The sequence below is a fragment of the Lutra lutra genome, chromosome 9 (assembly GCF_902655055.1).
Source record: "Lutra lutra chromosome 9, mLutLut1.2, whole genome shotgun sequence".
Taxonomy (NCBI): Eukaryota; Metazoa; Chordata; class Mammalia; order Carnivora; family Mustelidae; genus Lutra; species Lutra lutra.
This window is the reverse complement of record NC_062286.1, coordinates 26,462,001-26,480,834: the sequence shown is the minus strand read 5'-3', so window position 1 is coordinate 26,480,834 and position 18,834 is coordinate 26,462,001. Positions and strand designations below refer to the sequence as shown.

Here is an 18,834-nt window from a genome sequence, read left to right as displayed (position 1 = left end):
AGTTATCCTTCAGCATTACAAAGCTGTCCTTTGTATTTTTAAAAATGCTTATCAAGTCTTAACATATAAAAGTAATGTCAGCAAATCCACAACACTCTTTGAATGTTCTTTTATCTTTTAAATGGCATGGCTAAACATCTAAACACAAGACTGAAAAGCTAGGCTGCGATTCTATTCTAGTTTTATCACCAATACACTATCAGAACTCGAAAATAGTGACAAGTTTTATACTACTGTTTCTTCAACTGTGGGATTCAACTATGTAACTGACAATGGGAATAAAGATATGCAGCTGAAGTTCCAAATACATTTCTCCAGGGACTCTTCACTCCCTTAATGATCATGTGAAGGAACAATTTTAAGTTTTAAATAAACAGAGTATCTCTTAAAATAAAATAAAACAAAACAAAACAAAACAGAGTATCTCACGTTAGCTTGATATTGCTCCAGAATCACATGGCCTGGAAATTCTGGCTCAGGCACAGATGCAAACTTCTTGATAATGTCCTCAAGTGCTTGGAGCCCAGCCATCCGCAGCTGGTTACTATGATCCGTTGCAGCCATGAATGCCATGCGAATCAGGTCAGAGAGATGAAGTACTAACAGGTCATCTAAAAATAGAAATAGAAGGCAAAAAGGAAAACTCCAAAAATAGGTATTACAACGCAAAAATATGAAATGAAATAAACTTCTTTAAAAAAGCACTTATGTTTGGGATGCTTGGGTGGCTGAGTCGGTTAAGCATCTGCCTTCCGCTCAGGTCATGATCTCAGGGTCCTGGGATCCAGCCCCACACCGGCCTCTCTCTCCCTCTCTCTGCTGCTACACCTGCTTGTATACTCTCCCTCCCTCTCTCTCTCTCAAATAAATAAATAAATAAATTTTTTTTTTTTAAAAAGCACTTATGTTCCACAATTCCACTATGTTTTAAAATAACAAAGATACACTTCCAATAAAACTCGTGTATCATAATTTCTCAAGAATATTGGTAAACCTTTACACAATATAGTAATACAGATGACATTACTGGATTTCCCAAAAGGAGTTTGTCATCTTTTAGAATAGGGCTGGAGGATTGTTCCTGTAAAGAATTAGATGGTAAATACTTTTGGTTTTGCCAGCCACATAATTTCTATTACAGCTACTCAACTCTTCTTTTATAGAATGAGCATAGTCATAGATCACATGTATTTAAATGAGTATGCTGTGTTCCCATAAAAGTATATTTTAAAAAACAGGCTATGGTCTAGATTTGGACTGTAGGAAATAGTTTCCCAACCTCTAGAAAAGACTTTTATACAGATAAGATGTAGAAAAGGGAAGTCGTCCTCCTTTTAAAGGCTACTCCAGATCTGCCAAAACAAAACTTAAAAGCAAGTCTCAAAAGGATTCAAAAGATACCAAGTAATATAACTACATCCCAGAATGAAGTCCAACACTATTTAAAGGAATACAACAAAATCCAGCACTACTACTATAAAATTTGCAAATCTGGTATGTAATAAAAACTATCAGGGATGCAAAGAAGTAGGAAAATACACCTTGCAACAAGGAAAAAAAAAAAAAAAACTTAGTGAACAGAAACAGATCCAGAAATGAAAAGATGATGAAATTAGCAGACAGGGAGTCTAGAAGAATTATCATAAATACGTTGCCTATATTCAAAATAGAAAACAAAAACCTTAGCATGTTTAAGAGAGAAGTAAAAGACAGGGACAATCATAAATAAGACTTATAGAAATAAAGTCACAAATAAGACTCGTAGAAATAAAAAAATAAAATACGTGAAATGAAAAATATACTGGATAAGATTATTAGTGATTAGATACTGAAGAAGAAAATATTGGTGACCTTAAAGACCTAGCAACTGAAGTTATTAAAAAATTTATCAAGCTCAAGTACCCTCAAATTCTTGAGGAGGCTGCAAGACTCCCAAAATCTTTTTGAAGCAGTGGCAATCTGTGGCTCAGCTGGATTCCCAAACAGTTCCTATTTAAACAGGTTTTTGTAGCTGTTGCTATTGTGAAGGTTATAAGACAAGTATCTTCTAATTTTTTCATGTGCTTACCTAAAATTCCAATTTTAGAATCTTAAAGTTAAAAAAGAATATCTACTGGTTTGGAGAAGAAGAACAAAGGAGAGACTTAAAAATTTGGCTGGAAGATCTCAATACTTCCTCATTTAAGGGAGGCAAAAACACATCATCAATAAATTAGGTATAATGGGGGTATAATGGGGGTTCCTGGGTGGCTCAGTTGTTAAGCATCTGCCTTCAGCTCGGGTCATGATCCCAGGGTCCTGGGACTGAGGTCCACATAAAACTTTTTTTTTTTTTAAGATTTTATTTATTTATTTGAGAGAGAATGAGTGAGAGAGAGCATGAGAGAGGAGAAGGTCGGAGGGAGAAGCAGACTCCCCAAGGAGCTGGGAGCCCAATGCAGGACTCAATCCTGGAAGTCCGGGATCATGACCTGAGCCGAAGGCAGTCGCTCAACCAACTGAGCCACCCAGGCGCCCATAAAACTTTTTTTTAAAAGATTTTATTTATTTATTTGACAGAGAAAGACACAGGGAGAGAGGGAACACAAGCAGGGGGAGTAGGAGAGGGAGAAGCAGGCTTCCCGCCAAGCAGGGAGCCTGATGTGGGCCTCAATCCCAGCATCCTGGGATCATGACGCGAGCCGAAGGCAGATGCTTAAAGACTGAGCCACCCAGGAGCCCAATAATTAAAATCTTAAAAAAAAAATTAGTCATAACGAACTGCCAGAAGTTGGGAGGAAATTTCCAAGGCAGATGGAACTGGACTAATGTGAGCTTATTCATATTATGCCAACCCAAAAGTAAATAAAAAGACCCACTATTCCTCCTAATTAAAAAGGTCTAGAAAGATACCAATCTACCAACCAAAAACTAGGCAATTATTACTGAAAGTATTTTGCTTCTCTACACAAATCTCTATCTCTGACTTTTCTAAAGTCAACATATCTTTTTTCCAAGTCCGAGGAGATGAACTCCTAAAGCAGGGGAGTAGGAAGGGGCATGAGGCAGAAACTCTAAAATGGGGAGAGAACTGGGGGGCTGTTAGAGGTTTATTACATTCTGGGAGCAGTAGTTCCATACAACTAAAGTTCAGTGGATGCAAAGGGAGGTAAGGATGATACAGGAAGAGCCTGGATAGCACATATATTTGGTCTATAACTTTGAAAAATACATGCTAACATGACTGTCCAGAATAACAGGCAATGGCAACTAGAAAGGATCCTGTTTCAGCCCAGCAGAACAAAGCATGTCAGATACTGGAATCTAGGTTGGAAAGCTGTTATATTAGCTTACTATCCAGCTACCAATGTGAAGTAAACAAAGGCCAAGAATATGGACAATCCACACCCCCCCACACACACACTTTGAGCAAATTTCAAGTATGGAGAATGCTCTCCTCTTTCAAGGATATATGAACAAATAAGCCTATGAAGAAAACACACACAGGCAAAATAAAGATTCTGAAGATTCAGAAAGAGCTAATCTCAAAAATAATTTTCTATAAAAATCAGAATAAAATATAGAAAATCACCTGGCACTTCAATAGAATGCAAAAAATCATGGCTGCTATGGAATAAGAACAGAAAATCATAAGGAGCCAAAAGGGTATGATGTGGGGCGCCTGTGTGGCTCGTTGGGTTAAGCCTCTGCCTTTGGCTCAGGTCATGCTCTCAGGGTCCTGGGATCGAGCCCCACATCGGGCTCTCTGCTCAGCGGGGAGTCTGCTTCTCCCTCTCCCTCTGCCTGCCTCTCTACCTACCTGTGATCTCTCTCTCTGTCAAATAAATAAATAAAATCTTTAAAAAAAAAAAAAAGGGTATGATGTAATGAAAATAGAAAAAGGACAAAAATTAAAAGAAAACTAAAAACAAAAGAAGACAAGATCTACTATGGGGGCAGAAAACAGTAAAACATTATCAATGATCTAAAGGAAAAACGTGAGGATCTCTTCTCATGTGGGCGAGATACAAATAACGAGAGAAAAAGTGTTAAATACAAAGAAAGGAAAGCCAACCTGAAGATCTGCACTACTCCCTGTCACATGCACACTTATACTTCCATGCCTTTACAAATTATCTTCACTTTTTGGGTGCCTGGCGCCTCAGTTGGTTAATTTTAATTAGTAAAACTCTTGATTTCAGCTCAGGTCATGATCTCAGGGTCATTAGATCAAGCCCCGTGGTGGGCCCCCATTTTCAGCACGGAGTCTGCCTGAGATTCTCCCTCCCTCTCACTCTCTCCCTTCCCCCATTCATGCTGGTGTGCATGCACACACACACTCTCTTTCTCTCTGAAATAAACAAACAAATAAATAAAATCTAAAGCAAGCAAATTATCTTACTTTCCTTGCTTGTAATAAACCACTGCGGTAGGCAGAACACTGGTCCTCAAATGTGTCTCTACCCTAATCCCTACAATCTGTGAATATGTTAATTTATATAGCAAAAGGGGGTTTGTAGTTGTGATTAAGGTTATGGGCTCTGAAATGGAGATTATCCCAAATTTAATAGTGGGCCCAATCTAATCACAGGATCCTGAAAAGCGGAGTACCACTCCTGGCTGTGCTCACAGCCCTGTGACAGCTACAGAAGGATCACTGAGACAAGTCAGTGTTGGCTTTGAGGAGGCCACCTCCAAGAGACAGAGAGAGGGGGCCACCACCAAGGAATGCAGGCAGCCAAAGAAGACGAGAAGAAAAGACTCCTGGAAAGCCTCTAGAAAGGAATGCAGCCCTGCTGATATCTTGATTTTAGCCCACTGAGACTCATGTTGGATTTTCTGACCTATAAGAACAATAAGATAAAAAATGTGTATTGTTTTAAGCCACTGAATTTGTCTTCATTTGTTAGAGCAGCAATAGAAAACAAATACAACCAGCTTCTACCTGGAAAATCTTTTGTCTGACTTTAAATTCCAGTTTCAAAATCACCTTTTCTGTGAGATCTTCCCTACATATTCAGAAAATGCATTCTACTTGTTTATGCCCCCAAAACACTCTGTCATAATACTATTTAGACATATAATTGTTTAAGAGAAAGTCTTTCTGTCTTCTAGACTAGAAATTCTTCAAGGATATGGGCTATGTTTTTTTCTTCTTGGCATCCCCAATGTATAGCAAAGAATAGGGTTTGGTAAATATTTGATAAATAATAGCACGAATAAGTACACCGTGTTCGTGATATATTGTGCTTTGCTGACAACTGTACATTCGGGACTCACATTTTATACGTGGAGTACCACTGTTTTACTTTTTGTTTGTTTGTTTTTAAGATTTCATTTATTTATTTGACAGAGAGAGATCACAAGTAGGCAGAGAGGCAGGCAGAGAGAAAGGGGGGGAAAGCAGGCTCCCTGCTGAGCAGAGAGCCTGATGTGGGGCTCGATCCCAGGACCCTGAGATCATGACCTGAGCCGAAGGCAGAGGCTTTAACCCACTGAGCCACCCAGGCACCCCTTTTTGTTTGTTTTTTAATCCAACTTTGAGTTCCAGTAAACTAAAAGGCATTTGTAATCAAGTAAACTAAAAGGAGTTTTAATGTATAGATTTCAATACTATTAGTACGCACAATTTGTTTTTACATATGTTAAAAAAAAAATGACAGGGTGATGAAGAGACCACAAAGTACAAGACAGAGAGTCTATTACTCGTGCACCGCTCTTGGCTTCTCTGGGTCTCCTCATCTGTACAATGAGGATATTAGATCTGACGATCTCTTTGTAAACTCCCTGTAACATCTGATCCAGAGAATTATGGGATATAAAAAGTTTACAAAAGATAAAAAACAGTGTCGAGTTTCAGTAAGAGTTTTCACCTTTTCAAAAATACCTAGCAGCATTTCTGAAATCTGAGAGTTTGAGTTGAATTAAATGATGGCATGCACAAGTTCTGATATTCTCCATGGCTGGGCTACATAACCTTTACTTATGTACCTTAACATTTTGCCATCTCTTTTATACTTAAATGCTAAACTAGGACAAAGTACAAAGGATGTGTAAATTACTACCATTGTTATCTTTAGGGCACATGATTAAGATACATCTACCTTATAAAGGCGTACACCTTTGGACCATTTTCTTCAACTTATCTTCTAAATATAGGTCAGAAGATAGTAGTATGCTTAGGCGACAGAAAAAAAGGTAAAAGAAATTTGTAAGAAATGAAAGGCAGAGTCTAAACCATGTTCCATAGCAGCAAACCTATATTACAAACCTAGAAAAATACTCTGGGGAAAAGAAATACTGATTTTAAATTTACTTGTAGGGTTTCGTAGTTTAGCAGAACGTGCCATGGCAAGGTCAAAGTGGGCCTGGTCTGCATTCTCACACAAATTGATGATTCGGCACAGGCAGTCTGCCGCGAACACCCGAGTGGCCCAGCGAGGTGCCACGAAGGGCTTTGATTTATCTTCTTCACCTAGTGTGGTGAACATGGTATCATCATCCATCTCATCTTTCTTCTCAGATTCCTCATCTTTTCCACTACTTACAAGAGTGGCAGTGCTCATATCTATAACACAAACAAGGCACATTATGACAACCTCAGGTACGGCAAAATGATACTTTAGAACTTGCATTAATGTTACAAGATTTCTAATAAAAAAGGACTAAATTCTCATTCCTTTGGAAACAGCAGAACTGGCTGGTCTTTTTTACGTCAATCAGAAAGCAAAGAAAGGATAACATAAAAGTGTTTTTACATATTTCACTAGTTTTACATACTATGTTGAATACAGAGTAACCTGAGTTTTTATACGTGAAAATTTAGTTTGAATTTAGTTATTTCCCCCAAATCAAAGAAAGCTCATTAGTCTGTAATATAATTTAACCTTCAACATTTATACAGGGATTTATAGATTAAAATTTATTAGCATTTTTTAATGTAAGCTCAAATGTGTGTGTATATATATATGTATATATTCCTGTTTACATATACAGATACATACATGTACAGGTACATATACAGATATATACCAGAGGTAAAACAGTCATTATTTTAAGAACATATTTTATATATTACATACATACCACTAGAAGCTGCCAGGACATCTTTACAAAGCATTAGCCAATGCGAAAGTTTTTCTACAGCCAGTGATGAAAGCATATGCCCCAAAGTATCATGAATATCAGAACATAATTTTCTGTCTGTCTCCCGGTCTAGCATTCCAAAAAGAAGTCCCTCGAGACCAGTTTCTGTTATATTAACACCTTGGTGCCGGCAGTGGATATCACTTCGAGAACTGACTCCAGGTGCAAAAGGATTGACATCTGAAAAGCAAATTTTACAAATGAATTTGTATAGGGTTTTGCTGTATACTATAGGTAATAAAGACCAAGACTTACATGTAAATTCACTATTACAACAAAACAAGCTAGCTATACATAGAATTTATGTTCTCAAGTTTATATATCCTTAGGTTTAGAATTTAATCTGACAATATGAGTAAAACTCGAATCCTTAAGACATTATTCTGCAGTATTTTAAACAAATCTCCAGGGAATGCTCATAAATATATATTTCATTCCAAAAAAAAATTAAGTGTGGGAAAGAGACATATTTCTAAGTAGATTTAATTTAATGGACTAAAAAATAATTATTGCTATATTTGTTGGAAGAACAAACTGAAATTTATTTAGTCTTATAGTTTAGGTTTTTAAAAATCTATAAAGCTGGAACACAAGTTACAAATGGACTGTATCCTAAAAGATCATTTAAAAACTGGGAAAATACTTTCTAAGAAATATTCGATCACAAAGTCATACTGAGTGGGGAGACAGATAAAATAGGTGGGAGGGATTAAGAGGCACAAACCTCAAGCTGCAAGGTACGTCACAGGGTTGAAAAGTACAGCATGGGGAATACAGTCAGCAGTACTATAATAACATATGACGACAGATGGTGACTACACCTGTCACGGTGAGCACTGCATCAAGTACAGAATGGTGGAACCACTATGTTGTATAGCTGACACTAATAAAACACTGTATGTCAATTACACTTCAATTAAAAAAGTCATACTGTTACAAAACAGTAGTTAAATGTCCTGCTTTATCTGAAAATCTTTTCCTTCTTAGAAACAGTGTAAGTTGTACAACTGGCAACCTTAAGAAGGAATACTGAGGCTCCAAAGACAGAAGCCCTTTGAACCTTGAAGAGAGTGAGACAAAGGCATGTAGACTGAAAGCCGCTCTTTTAGTTGAGTCACTCCAAAGACAAAATAAGGGGAAATTTGCAGAAAATAGCCACAGTGAGAGGAACTCAGATAGTAGGAAAAGTCAAAAGGTTCAGTTCCAAGGAAAGAGAACATTAGCAAGAAATTAGGCACAGAGGCCTACTTTTTACTTAGCAGCTGATAGTACATTCTATATCAGGAATTACGCTTCTACAACATGAATTTTCATAGCTATACAACAAACCACTGAATTAAGAAAACATTGAGGGTGCCTGGGTGGCTCAGTCAGTTAAGCACCCCACTCTTGATGTGATCTCAGGGTCATGAGATTGAGCGCCATGTCGGGCTCTGCGCTGGGCATGGAGCCTGCTTAAGATTTTCTCTCTCCTCCTCCCTCTACCGCACTCAGCTTCTCTCTCTCCCTCTTTAAAAAAAAAAAAAAGAGGGAGAGAGAGAACACTGCTTGATCATTGAGGAAAAATTCCTAAAAGGGGAATCACTAGGTCAAAGGGTAAGCTGACAAAAAATACTGACAAATCCGAAAATTTGTACAACTTTACATTTCTTTCTACCAGTAGTATAAGACATTTCTCTTTTATTCATATCTCTCTCAGTGCTGGTTATAACCATTATTTTTAATTTGGTCAGTTTTATAGAAGAAAAATGCTATCTTATGATTGTATTGACTTATACTTATTTAATCACTGGAGGTTGAAAATATTTCATAAGTTGATATTTCTTCTTTGATAAAATGTGTTTTTTATGTTCTCATGATTTTTCCATAGATGGAGAAGAGAGTTAACATAGGATGCTTGAGATGACTTAGTAAGGCCTGAAATTCGTATTAGCCTTCAGCTAGCCTCCCAGTGAAGTGGGTTTCAGGAGGGTTCCCACCATTTCCTGGTAAAAGTGGCTCACTATGCCTAAAACTGTACAAATGGTATGGCTTATGCTGAACACCTGCTTGCCTTTGAAAGTCTGGACTTTTGGAATATGCTTGACAGACCATGCCTAATCAACCAGCGCCCAAGAGAAATCTTGGGCACCAAACCCCTGATAAGCTTTCGTGATAGACATTTCATATATGTTGTCAGAACTCAAGCAGCTTCTGTGTGACTGCATGGCAGGTGAGCTCTTGGAAATCTATACCTGGTTTGCTCCAGACTTCACGCCAAGTGCCTTTTCCCTCTACATATTTTGCTTTGTGTCCAGTTCCTATAGTAAATCATAACCATAAGCATGACTATATGCTAAGTCCTCCAAGTACATCATCATACCTCAGGGTGGTCTTAAAACCCTCAACACACTAAGCTTTAAAAACATTAAAATGTAAATATGCACACTTCAATAAATAAAATAAATTAATAAATATTTGCAAGTACTTCCCCTTAGTTTGTCTTTCAATTTTGATTATGGTGACTGATATGTATAAGTTTTAAAATTTTCTATGTATTCAGGAGAATTCTATAATTATTTTTGGTGCTATGTTTTCTCTCTTAAAAGCAATACTGTTGGGGCGCCTGGGTGGCTCAGTGGGTTAAAGCCTCTGCCTTCGGCTCAGGGAGCCTGCTTCGCTTCCTCTCTCTCTACCTGCCTCTCTGCCTACTTGTGATCTCTGTCTGTCAAATAAATAAATAAATCTTTAAAAAAAAAAAAAAACAATACTGTTGGGGCGCCTGGGTGGCTCAGTGGGTTGAGCCGCTGCCTTTGGCTCAGGTCATGATCTCAGGGTCTTGGGATCCAGTTCCACATCGGGCTTTCTGCTCGGTGGGGAGCCTGCTTCCCCCCCCATGCCCTTGCCTACTTGTGATCTCTTTCTCTATCAAATAAATAAATAAAATCTTTAAAAAGAAGAAAAGCAATACTGTTTACTGTATAAGTAACTTCTTTCATATTATGCAATATAGTGTATTTGTTAATAGAGCTCTTATATTATCCTAAAATTGAAGTTATTTTAGTATCTTGCTTCTTAGTACCCAAGCAACTTCTCTGCCTTAGAAAGCTCTTACAAGTAAAAATTTTCTCTCACAATAGGGGAAATACCTGTCAGTTAAGCTCTGAAAAAGCTCTCAAGCAAACTATCCCTAGAGACCAAAAGGCTGGCTATGAAATTCAAGCTATACTTAACCCCAACCCCCCCAAAGCAGAAAGAATGGAAGCAAGCAAAGATCTACCTTTTGCTACCCAAACACCTACTGATATTTCTTTTATTGGTTACCCTAGCTTTCCCTTCTTGAGGAGAAGTTACATCACAAAGGGTCAACTAGTATCAGAGACTGGAAGCTTTCAGGTACCCCCCAAATAGATCACTTCTCTTTCCAGAAATCTACTTGTGATACAAAGCAATATCCTTAGAGTTTGTTATCCATTATATAGCTAAATTATCCAGAAGGAATGGCATGAATACCTTGACACTAAATGCTATTTACTTTTTTTTCCTTTTTAGCTCCAAACCTTAAAAAAGGTAAAAGTGTAAAAGTACCAAGAAAACAATACTGGAATTTTTAAAGTGATAATGGTTTTATTTAAGTTGAAAGAATAAGAAGATTGACCATACTTGAAAGCAAAAATGTTATTTAAAGAGTAATACTCATTTGAAATGTTGAAGTATTTAAATAAAAAGAATACTGACTGATAAAGTAACTTACGAGTACCAGGGCTCTCCTTGTCACCTGCATTTTTTGCTAGGCTCATGGCATATTCACACACTTCAGCTGCTTCCCTTTGTGCAAGCTGCCGGAGACAAGCCACAGCTGCTCGGCGAAGTAGCAAATGGGAGCTACACAAGTGAACCTGGAAACCATAACATATTAGACAATTTTCTTTAAAAAACTGCAATCTCATTTGCCTAATGAATATGTATTAACACCTTACTTGTGAAGAGGCTCTTTATTTAACAGCAGCAGTTGTTAAATATATAGTCAAATAATCGACTTTTTAAAAAAGAATACCACTAAAGTAGACAAGGAATATTTTAGTGGCCAAAATAACTGTCCCAAGACCTGGTCACTAAAGATGATACTACACACTTCCATGAAAATCCAGAAGAATCTCTTGCACATCTTATTTTTACACACGGTTCTACTAAATATCATCTAAATTTTTTAAGTGCATGGAGATTATACATAGTCAATGAAAAGTTGGGAGGCAGAGCACAGAGTAAGAATTGAAGGCTAAGAAGGGTATTTATTAAAATAAAAAAACAGGGATGCCTGGGTGGCTCAGTCGGTTAAGCACCTGCCTTCGGCTCAAGTCATGATCCCAGAGTCCTGGGATTGAGACCCGCATCAGGATCCCTGCTCAGTGGGGAGCCTGCTTCTCTCTCTGCCTGCCTACTCTTCCTGTCTCTCCCTTTGCTTGTGCTCTTTCTGACAAATAAATAAATAAAATCTTTTAAAAAAAATAAAATAAATAAAATCAAGCAAACATAAACATCTGGAAAGAATTCCAAAATAGGCCCTATTTTTCATCTCAAAAGTTCCTGAAAGAGTCAATGTAATACACCTTAATACATGAAGTAAAGTATAAGACACAGCACAACATAATGAGTAAGAGCCCAGGCTCTGGTTACTAGACTGGATTTGAATCTTGGTTGTCACTGACTCCTGTGTGACCTCAGACAACTTACTTAATCTCTCTGTGCCTTGTTTGCCCATATGCAAACGTGGAGAGTGATTCTTTGCAGGAATATAGTGAAAATAAAATAAAGTTAATGCAAGTATTTTCCCTACAACAGTGATTGAGACATGGCACTTGCTCAATATATATTAGCTATTACCATTATTGCTATAAATCTGACTCATCAAGAAAATATTAAATTATGTTCCATGCACTTGCTTTTTAAGCAAGATAAGTAATATATTCTAGGAAAAAGTCTCATCCAGAGGGGCACCTGGATGGCTCAGTGGATTAAGCCTCTGCCTTCGGCTCAGGTCATGATCTCAGGGTTCTGGGATTGAGACCCACAAAGCATCAGGCTCTCTGCTTAGCAGGGAGCCTGTTTCCCCCTTTTTCTGCCGCCTCTCTGCCTATTTGTGACTTCTCTCTCTGTCAAATAAATAGATAAAATCTTAAAAAAAAAAGTGTCATCCAGAAATAGTGGAGGAGAGAACAAATATATGGAATATACCACTTCTTCACAATGCTGACTAGCATATTTTTATGCTACCAATATAACATTTGTAATTCAAGATATATTTGCCTAAGATTTATACCCTGTGAAATTTACACCAAGTATTAAAATATATATAAGTATATATAAGTATGTATATGTGTGTATGTATATATATATCTTATATATATATAATTATATATATATATATATATATATATATATAAATATATATATAAATAAAACTGAGGGAATAAAACCTGACAGTTTTTTTCAATAAAATGTTTTATTCACTTCATCTCCTTAAAATGGAGACATTCTGGAACTTTCGAATATCCTATACTTAGAAATCTTAAGCATGGTCGTATGAGATGGGAAGAACAAGTCACTTAGTTTCTTAGTTTCTTGATTCTATCAGCTCTATCCTAAATAAATGTGGTAAGAATCAAATAGCCAAATATATATATAAAGCAGAACACCATAAAAATTTAATTTAGTTGCAACTGAATAGAACTGTGGCTAAGAGGGGTGCTGGCTGGCTCAGTCCACACAGCATGGAACTCTTGACTTGGGGGTTGTGAGTTTAAACCCCATGTTGGGCATAGAATCTAATTAAAAAAAAAGAAGAAGAATTTTAGCTAAGAAAATATACTCAACAAATATTGACTGGCAGAGCCACAGGGGAAAAAAAAACCCTTTAGTTTACCAAGTCTTTTCAAAAACTCCATTTTAATGATTCTGATGCATATTTTTTCCATTCTAACATCTCTAATATTAGAGATGCAAATTATAATTGATGGTGTCTTAGAGTCACTATAAACCAGGGAAAATAAAGACATATTTACTTGAAAACTTTCCCTTGACACTTTTTGGTAAAAGCCACAAAATAAAGAATAAAACATACTAAATTTGATAAAAATATGTGGCTTCCTCATGGCCCTTCTTAGCTCCTTGGGGATAATCACAGTCTATAGTGACATCCATCATTATAGTTTCATTTAGCCTGTTCTTGAACTTTATATAAATGGAACCATGTTGTGCACTCTCTTCTGTGTCTAGCTTCTTCTCAGCAAGTTGTCTGTGAGATTCATCCATGTGATTACACTTTACTGTTCATTTTCATTGCTGTGTAGTATTCTGTTGAATAATGACATCACCCTATCCACTGCTGACTGGTAGACATTTAGGTCAGCTCTGTGTTTTGGCTATGATGAATAACCCAGCAGTGAACATTCCTGCACATGTATTTTGGCACACATGCGTGTGTATTTGTCAGGTGTTTACTTAAGAGTGAAGTTTCTGGGTCACAGCATATGCATATATTCAACTATTTAAGATTATGCTGAACTGTTTTCCAAAGAAGCTTCTTTGTTTTTCTTAGAGTCCACAAACCTCAGGAACACTGTGTTGCTTGCTCCTACAGTAGAGCTCCATCTTCCTGTAAAAATGCCTGTTATTTTACACTGTATGTCACCTTGCTATCTCTTGCTGTGCCCACTGTATACACATCCCTGACAACCAGACACCCCTGCTCTCATAGTGATGATGTGGACATTCAGCTCAAGTCTTTCTCTCACTGACATTTCCTACAATTATCCTAGATGACATAAGCGCCTATGTGCAAAATACTTCTGTCAGGACAAGAGAAAGTGTAACTGTGGTCACATGGTATAAAAAGCAGTTGCTGGGGCACCTGGGGGGCTCGGTCTGTTAAGTGTTTGACTCTTGATTTCGGTTCAGATCATGATCTCAGGGTCAACGGGCATGAGTTGACCTTTAGAGTCTCTCTCTAGGGGCGCCTGGGTGGCTCAAAGGTTAAAGCCTCTGCCTTCGGCTCAGGTCATGATCCCAGAGTCCTGGGATCAAGCCCAGCATCTCTGCTCAGCAGGGAGCCTGCTTCTTCCTCTCTGCCTGCCTCTCTGCCTACTTGTGATCTCTGGCTGTCAAATAAATAAATAAAAATTAAAAAAAAGAAAAAGAAAAAAGAGTATCTCTCCCTCTGCCCCTCCCCCCACCCCACTCATGCATGTGCACACACAAGCACACACAATTCTTTCTCAAAAATAAATAAATAAATAAGTAAAGCAGTTGCTTGCCCAGAGGGAAATAACAATAATTCAGAGTGGTGGTTTTTCTTTCAAAGATACATTTTGAATGTTCTAACATCTAAAATCAAATTTTAATACTTTTATATCATTTAAAGATTACTATGGTGAAACTCACCTCTCAATACATTCGCTGAAAAAAAAAATCTCATTTCATTTGTGTTAGGTATTACATGTGGTATCACGTAATATTGCCATTTCTGATGGCAATGACTGAGCAAAAATGAAAATGAGATTTATAAGAATCTGAACTGATTTCACTAATTTGGATGAACCCATGTGTGGACTATTTTTCACTGTCGAAAGATCTGGTAAGAGAGACTGAGTGGGGGCTTTCGGCAATGTGAAAATAAGACAACCCCTTGAGTGGCCCCTTTTCTCATCTCTATCCTGCCATGCCCTCTCCTTCCAACCAGCTACCTGTAATCTAACTACTTACCCTTTTGGAGAGGGTTCAGGAAAGGGCTCCAACATGCTGTGTAATAAAACTCTTGGTATTCTGCTAAGGAAATGAGTTTTGAGGCATTTTCTCATGTTAATACACAGGAAGCTCATTGTGTAGACTATGGTTTATTGATAACCTCCACTGAGGTAACGAAATTCACATTGTTTACCAGATCCTCTTAAATGTGTTCCATCTCAGAAGGTCAACCTTCATGGTATAATTATATTTAAGGAGAAAAAAAATGGAGGAACCAGATAACCTAAAGAGTGTCTGCGTGTGTTTTCATCACGTTTGTCAGTTACCTAAGCTGTATCATGAAACAGCTTACTCATGTAGAGCCACCTTGCTCAAGAGATGTCACCAATGCCCTCAGAGGTTAGGCATTAGGCCATGGTTTTTGGCAGGATGCCACATTTCTTGCTGCAGAATGCAATCAGATGTAAACTATTCATCAACTATTTTTTTAATGGATGTTTCCTGTATGCATTTTATGTGCATCTCGTTTCTGCCCTGCAGCATACTCAGATTCTTTTGATGGTCTAGGACTGGTTCAGTTCCCCCTGGTCTATGGTGAAGCAAGAGAAAATCCTGTTGCATAAGTTAAATATACCACATCAGATCTAACATCTAATATGCTGGCCTTTCAGTTCCTTCACCTCATCCTGAATAACCTTCTCCTCCCTTTATGTGGGTGATATCTTCTCATGGTTACATCTACAGGATTTCTTTCTCTCCCTATATCAGGCTCCTACTGTCTTTTCCCTCCTCTTTTATCCAAATGAGACCTCACAATGCATTACTATTTTAGCAACGTCTTGTTAAAATCCTTATTTCTTTCATCCTGCTATCATTTACTTGAATCTCATTGGCCAAACTCCAACTATGAATGTTTCAAAGTATCTGGCCGCTCAATGGTTGGTTATAGATGCTGGAGAAAAATTTTACAAGGTGAAAACTGCTACCATCATGAATCACACAATGGATCCAAAAAAGGGTCACTACCCTCTGCTAAACCCTCAGTATTACCACAGAATCTTCTATTTCTCCAGTTAATCTCCCGCATCCACTCTCCTCAAACTTCTGGCCCTCTTCTTTGCTCCCTCACTCATAAAACTTATCTTCCCTTTTACTTGATTAAGAAGTAAAAGTCTTCAGATAATAGCTTCCCCAACTTCCAGCCACCAAATCCAAAAACCCACCTCTATCTATACTCATCCTCTCCTCTTTTCTTCATGTTGCACTGGGAAAGACATTCTCTTACTTGTGCCCTGGAAACTCCATTCCATTAGAAACCTTGGATGAGTATCCACTCTCTGCTCCACACCTCCCATCCTACTGGTTCCATCTCCTCAGCATTTACACCCTCACTTCTCACTACTGTAGGAGAAAAAGTCTTGCCTGACCCCATCACCCCTTTGAGGCCCTCAGTCCTCTCCTATAAAGTCAACTTCAGGATGAAGTTTCTGTTCATAGCCCGATGTATTTGGGCTTTTATTTGTACCACTCTGCTAGATGAACTCTTGCTAAAGACATCACATGACAAAAGTCAAAGGACACATTACAGCTCTCATCTTGATCTCTCAACAATGTGTGACATAGCTGACCACTCCTGTCTACTCCACTTGGCTTCTGTGAACACTACAAACTCTTAATTTCCTTTAATCTCTCATATTGTTTCATAGTTTTCCTGATTCTTTTTCTTTTCCTAAATTTTATATGCTAGGGTCCTCATTTAGCATTCCCTCCCTTATGATCTTAACTACTCCTGTCTTTATTTCCCATCTAAATTCTTATGCCTCCCAAATTTATGTTTCCAACCAAATTTCTCTTTTCTGAGCTCCAGGCCATGAAACTAACCAATTATCTAAAACTGATTTAATGATACCCACTCTTCCCAACCTCTTCCTCTCCTGGTGTTACCAGTCTCAGGAAATTACATTACTATGTTCAAGTCGGAATGTGGATTACATCCTTTTCTCTTTTCCTTATGGCCAATTAATCAACAGATTCTACTGATCTTTCCTCTTTTTTTTTAAATTAAGATTTTATTTGCAAGAGAGAGAAAGTGAGAGACAGAGCACAAGTGCAGAGGGAAGGGCAGAGGGAGTGGGAGAAGCAGACGCTCTGCTGAGCAAGGAGCCCGACATGGGACTTGATGCCAGGACCCCGGGATCATGACCTGACCGGATGGCAGACACTTAACCAACTGAGCCACCCAGGTGCCCCGACTGATTCTTCCTCTTAAGTATCACTCAATTCTATTTATCTTTCCCTATTCCCATTGCTGCCAATATAGAGCAAGACATTACCATCTCCCTCCTAGACCACCATAATCCTCAAAGTCATAAGGTCCAAAGTTTTAATACATATAGAAAGTCTGCATGATCTCTCACCTGGCTAAGTGTCCAGCCTCATTCTGTGCCCGGGCTCCACTCACCCCTTCTCTCTCAGCCTTAACCATACCAACTAAATGGTTTCTCAATTGTGTCACAGTCCTTCCCATTTTGGGGCCTTTCACATATTTTTCTGTCTGCCTAAAAATAAATTCTGTCTATTGCAATAACATGCTTTCTCCTGAACTAACTCTTAATTATCCTGCAGACCACACCTTCAAGATCATTTTTTCAGGTAAATCTTTGCAGAATGCCTGGATTCTGACAGGTTCCCCTGTTATGTGTTTTCCTATAAGCCTCTTCTAGCACTTATCTTATTTGTAAATAATTATTATTGACCTTGTTCCCTTGTAAACTACAAATTTCACTATGGCAGAAGCTTCATCTTGTCTCATCTACAAAGGTACTCCCAGAACTTTGCATGGTATATGACACATAGCCAGCTCTCAATAAGTACTAATTAAGTGAACAAATTAATGACTATGGTGATAGCAACAGACCCTCAGAAGTTACAATCAAACCTCAGGACACAAAATTCTGAATGGGAAAGACTAAAAATATGATGCATTCTTAGCCAAGAAATAAACAGTTCATCAAAATATTTCTTAAAAGGTGAAAAAGGAAACCAATAAATAAAATGAAAAGTCATAAAATGACTACTGAAGGTGAAACTCTAGAATGTACAATCCAGAAAACTTAACATTTTTTGTTTTGATCTAGTTTAATCTTTGGGGAAACAAATTTGGGGCTCCCTAAATAAATCAATGAATGAAGCAGCTTTATACTTACACACAGGCTAGGAACAAGACTAGAGAGATTGACATGTCGTGGTGCAAACATGTGAAGCTGCTGAAGGCAAGATATGGCAGCTGCCTGAACCAGAGAATCTGAATGGTCCTGGGTTATTGCACAACCCACCAAACAGGAAGAACGGATGGTGGAAATTGTCGCTCCATTCCCTGGTAGCAAAATAAAAGAAAATGCAAAAAGCTATTATTAGTATTACTGAAAATATTCCTAGGAAACAATTTTCTTCTCAATAACTCTTCTTTCTGATCACTATTCAGATTGTTTTGAAGACAAAAAAGTCTGCGAAGTCCATAGAAATGACTTCAAAACATGACTGTATATGGATGACAATAATATATCCCTCCTGGACTTAGCTAGGTTTATGTAAATTACCTAGGAAACTATATTGTCCTTTAAACCCATTACCGTTTTACTTGAAAGAGCCAGAAGACTCCTTATTCCCTGTTCTATATTATCACTATATTATTTAATAACTTCAAATCCTATTTTCCTAAGAAGATTAATGAAAACTTTTACAGAGATAGTCAGGAAAAAGAATAGTAGTATTATATACTTGTAAAAACATCTTAATTCCCTAATATAAGTGATTTAAATTTTTTGCCAATGTAAAATGTAAAATAAAATAATTTTATATACATATAATGTGAAATAAGGAAATCATAGTCATATAGTGTCACATTCTAGTTTGAAATACATATGGCCTCATCATCACTGCATCAGAAAGCACTTGGTATACACCTATATTTAATCAGGCACGTGT

The 18,834-nt window shown here is 37.6% G+C and overlaps 1 protein-coding gene across 4 annotated transcripts in view; it reads right to left on the bottom strand.

Annotated features, from left to right (window-relative positions):
* HEATR5B (HEAT repeat containing 5B) overlaps positions 1–18,834 on the bottom strand; it is a 106,019-nt gene that overhangs the window by 37,424 nt on the left and 49,761 nt on the right. For all 4 annotated transcript variants that reach the window (XM_047745127.1, XM_047745128.1, XM_047745126.1 and 1 more), the window contains exons 21-25: positions 18,054–18,223; positions 10,859–11,003; positions 7,066–7,305; positions 6,296–6,547; positions 430–611 (exon numbers count right to left, since the gene is read on the bottom strand). In XM_047745127.1, the coding sequence (XP_047601083.1) occupies positions 430–611; positions 6,296–6,547; positions 7,066–7,305; positions 10,859–11,003; positions 18,054–18,223 (989 nt within the window). The remainder of the gene's footprint in view (positions 1–429; positions 612–6,295; positions 6,548–7,065; positions 7,306–10,858; positions 11,004–18,053; positions 18,224–18,834) is intronic.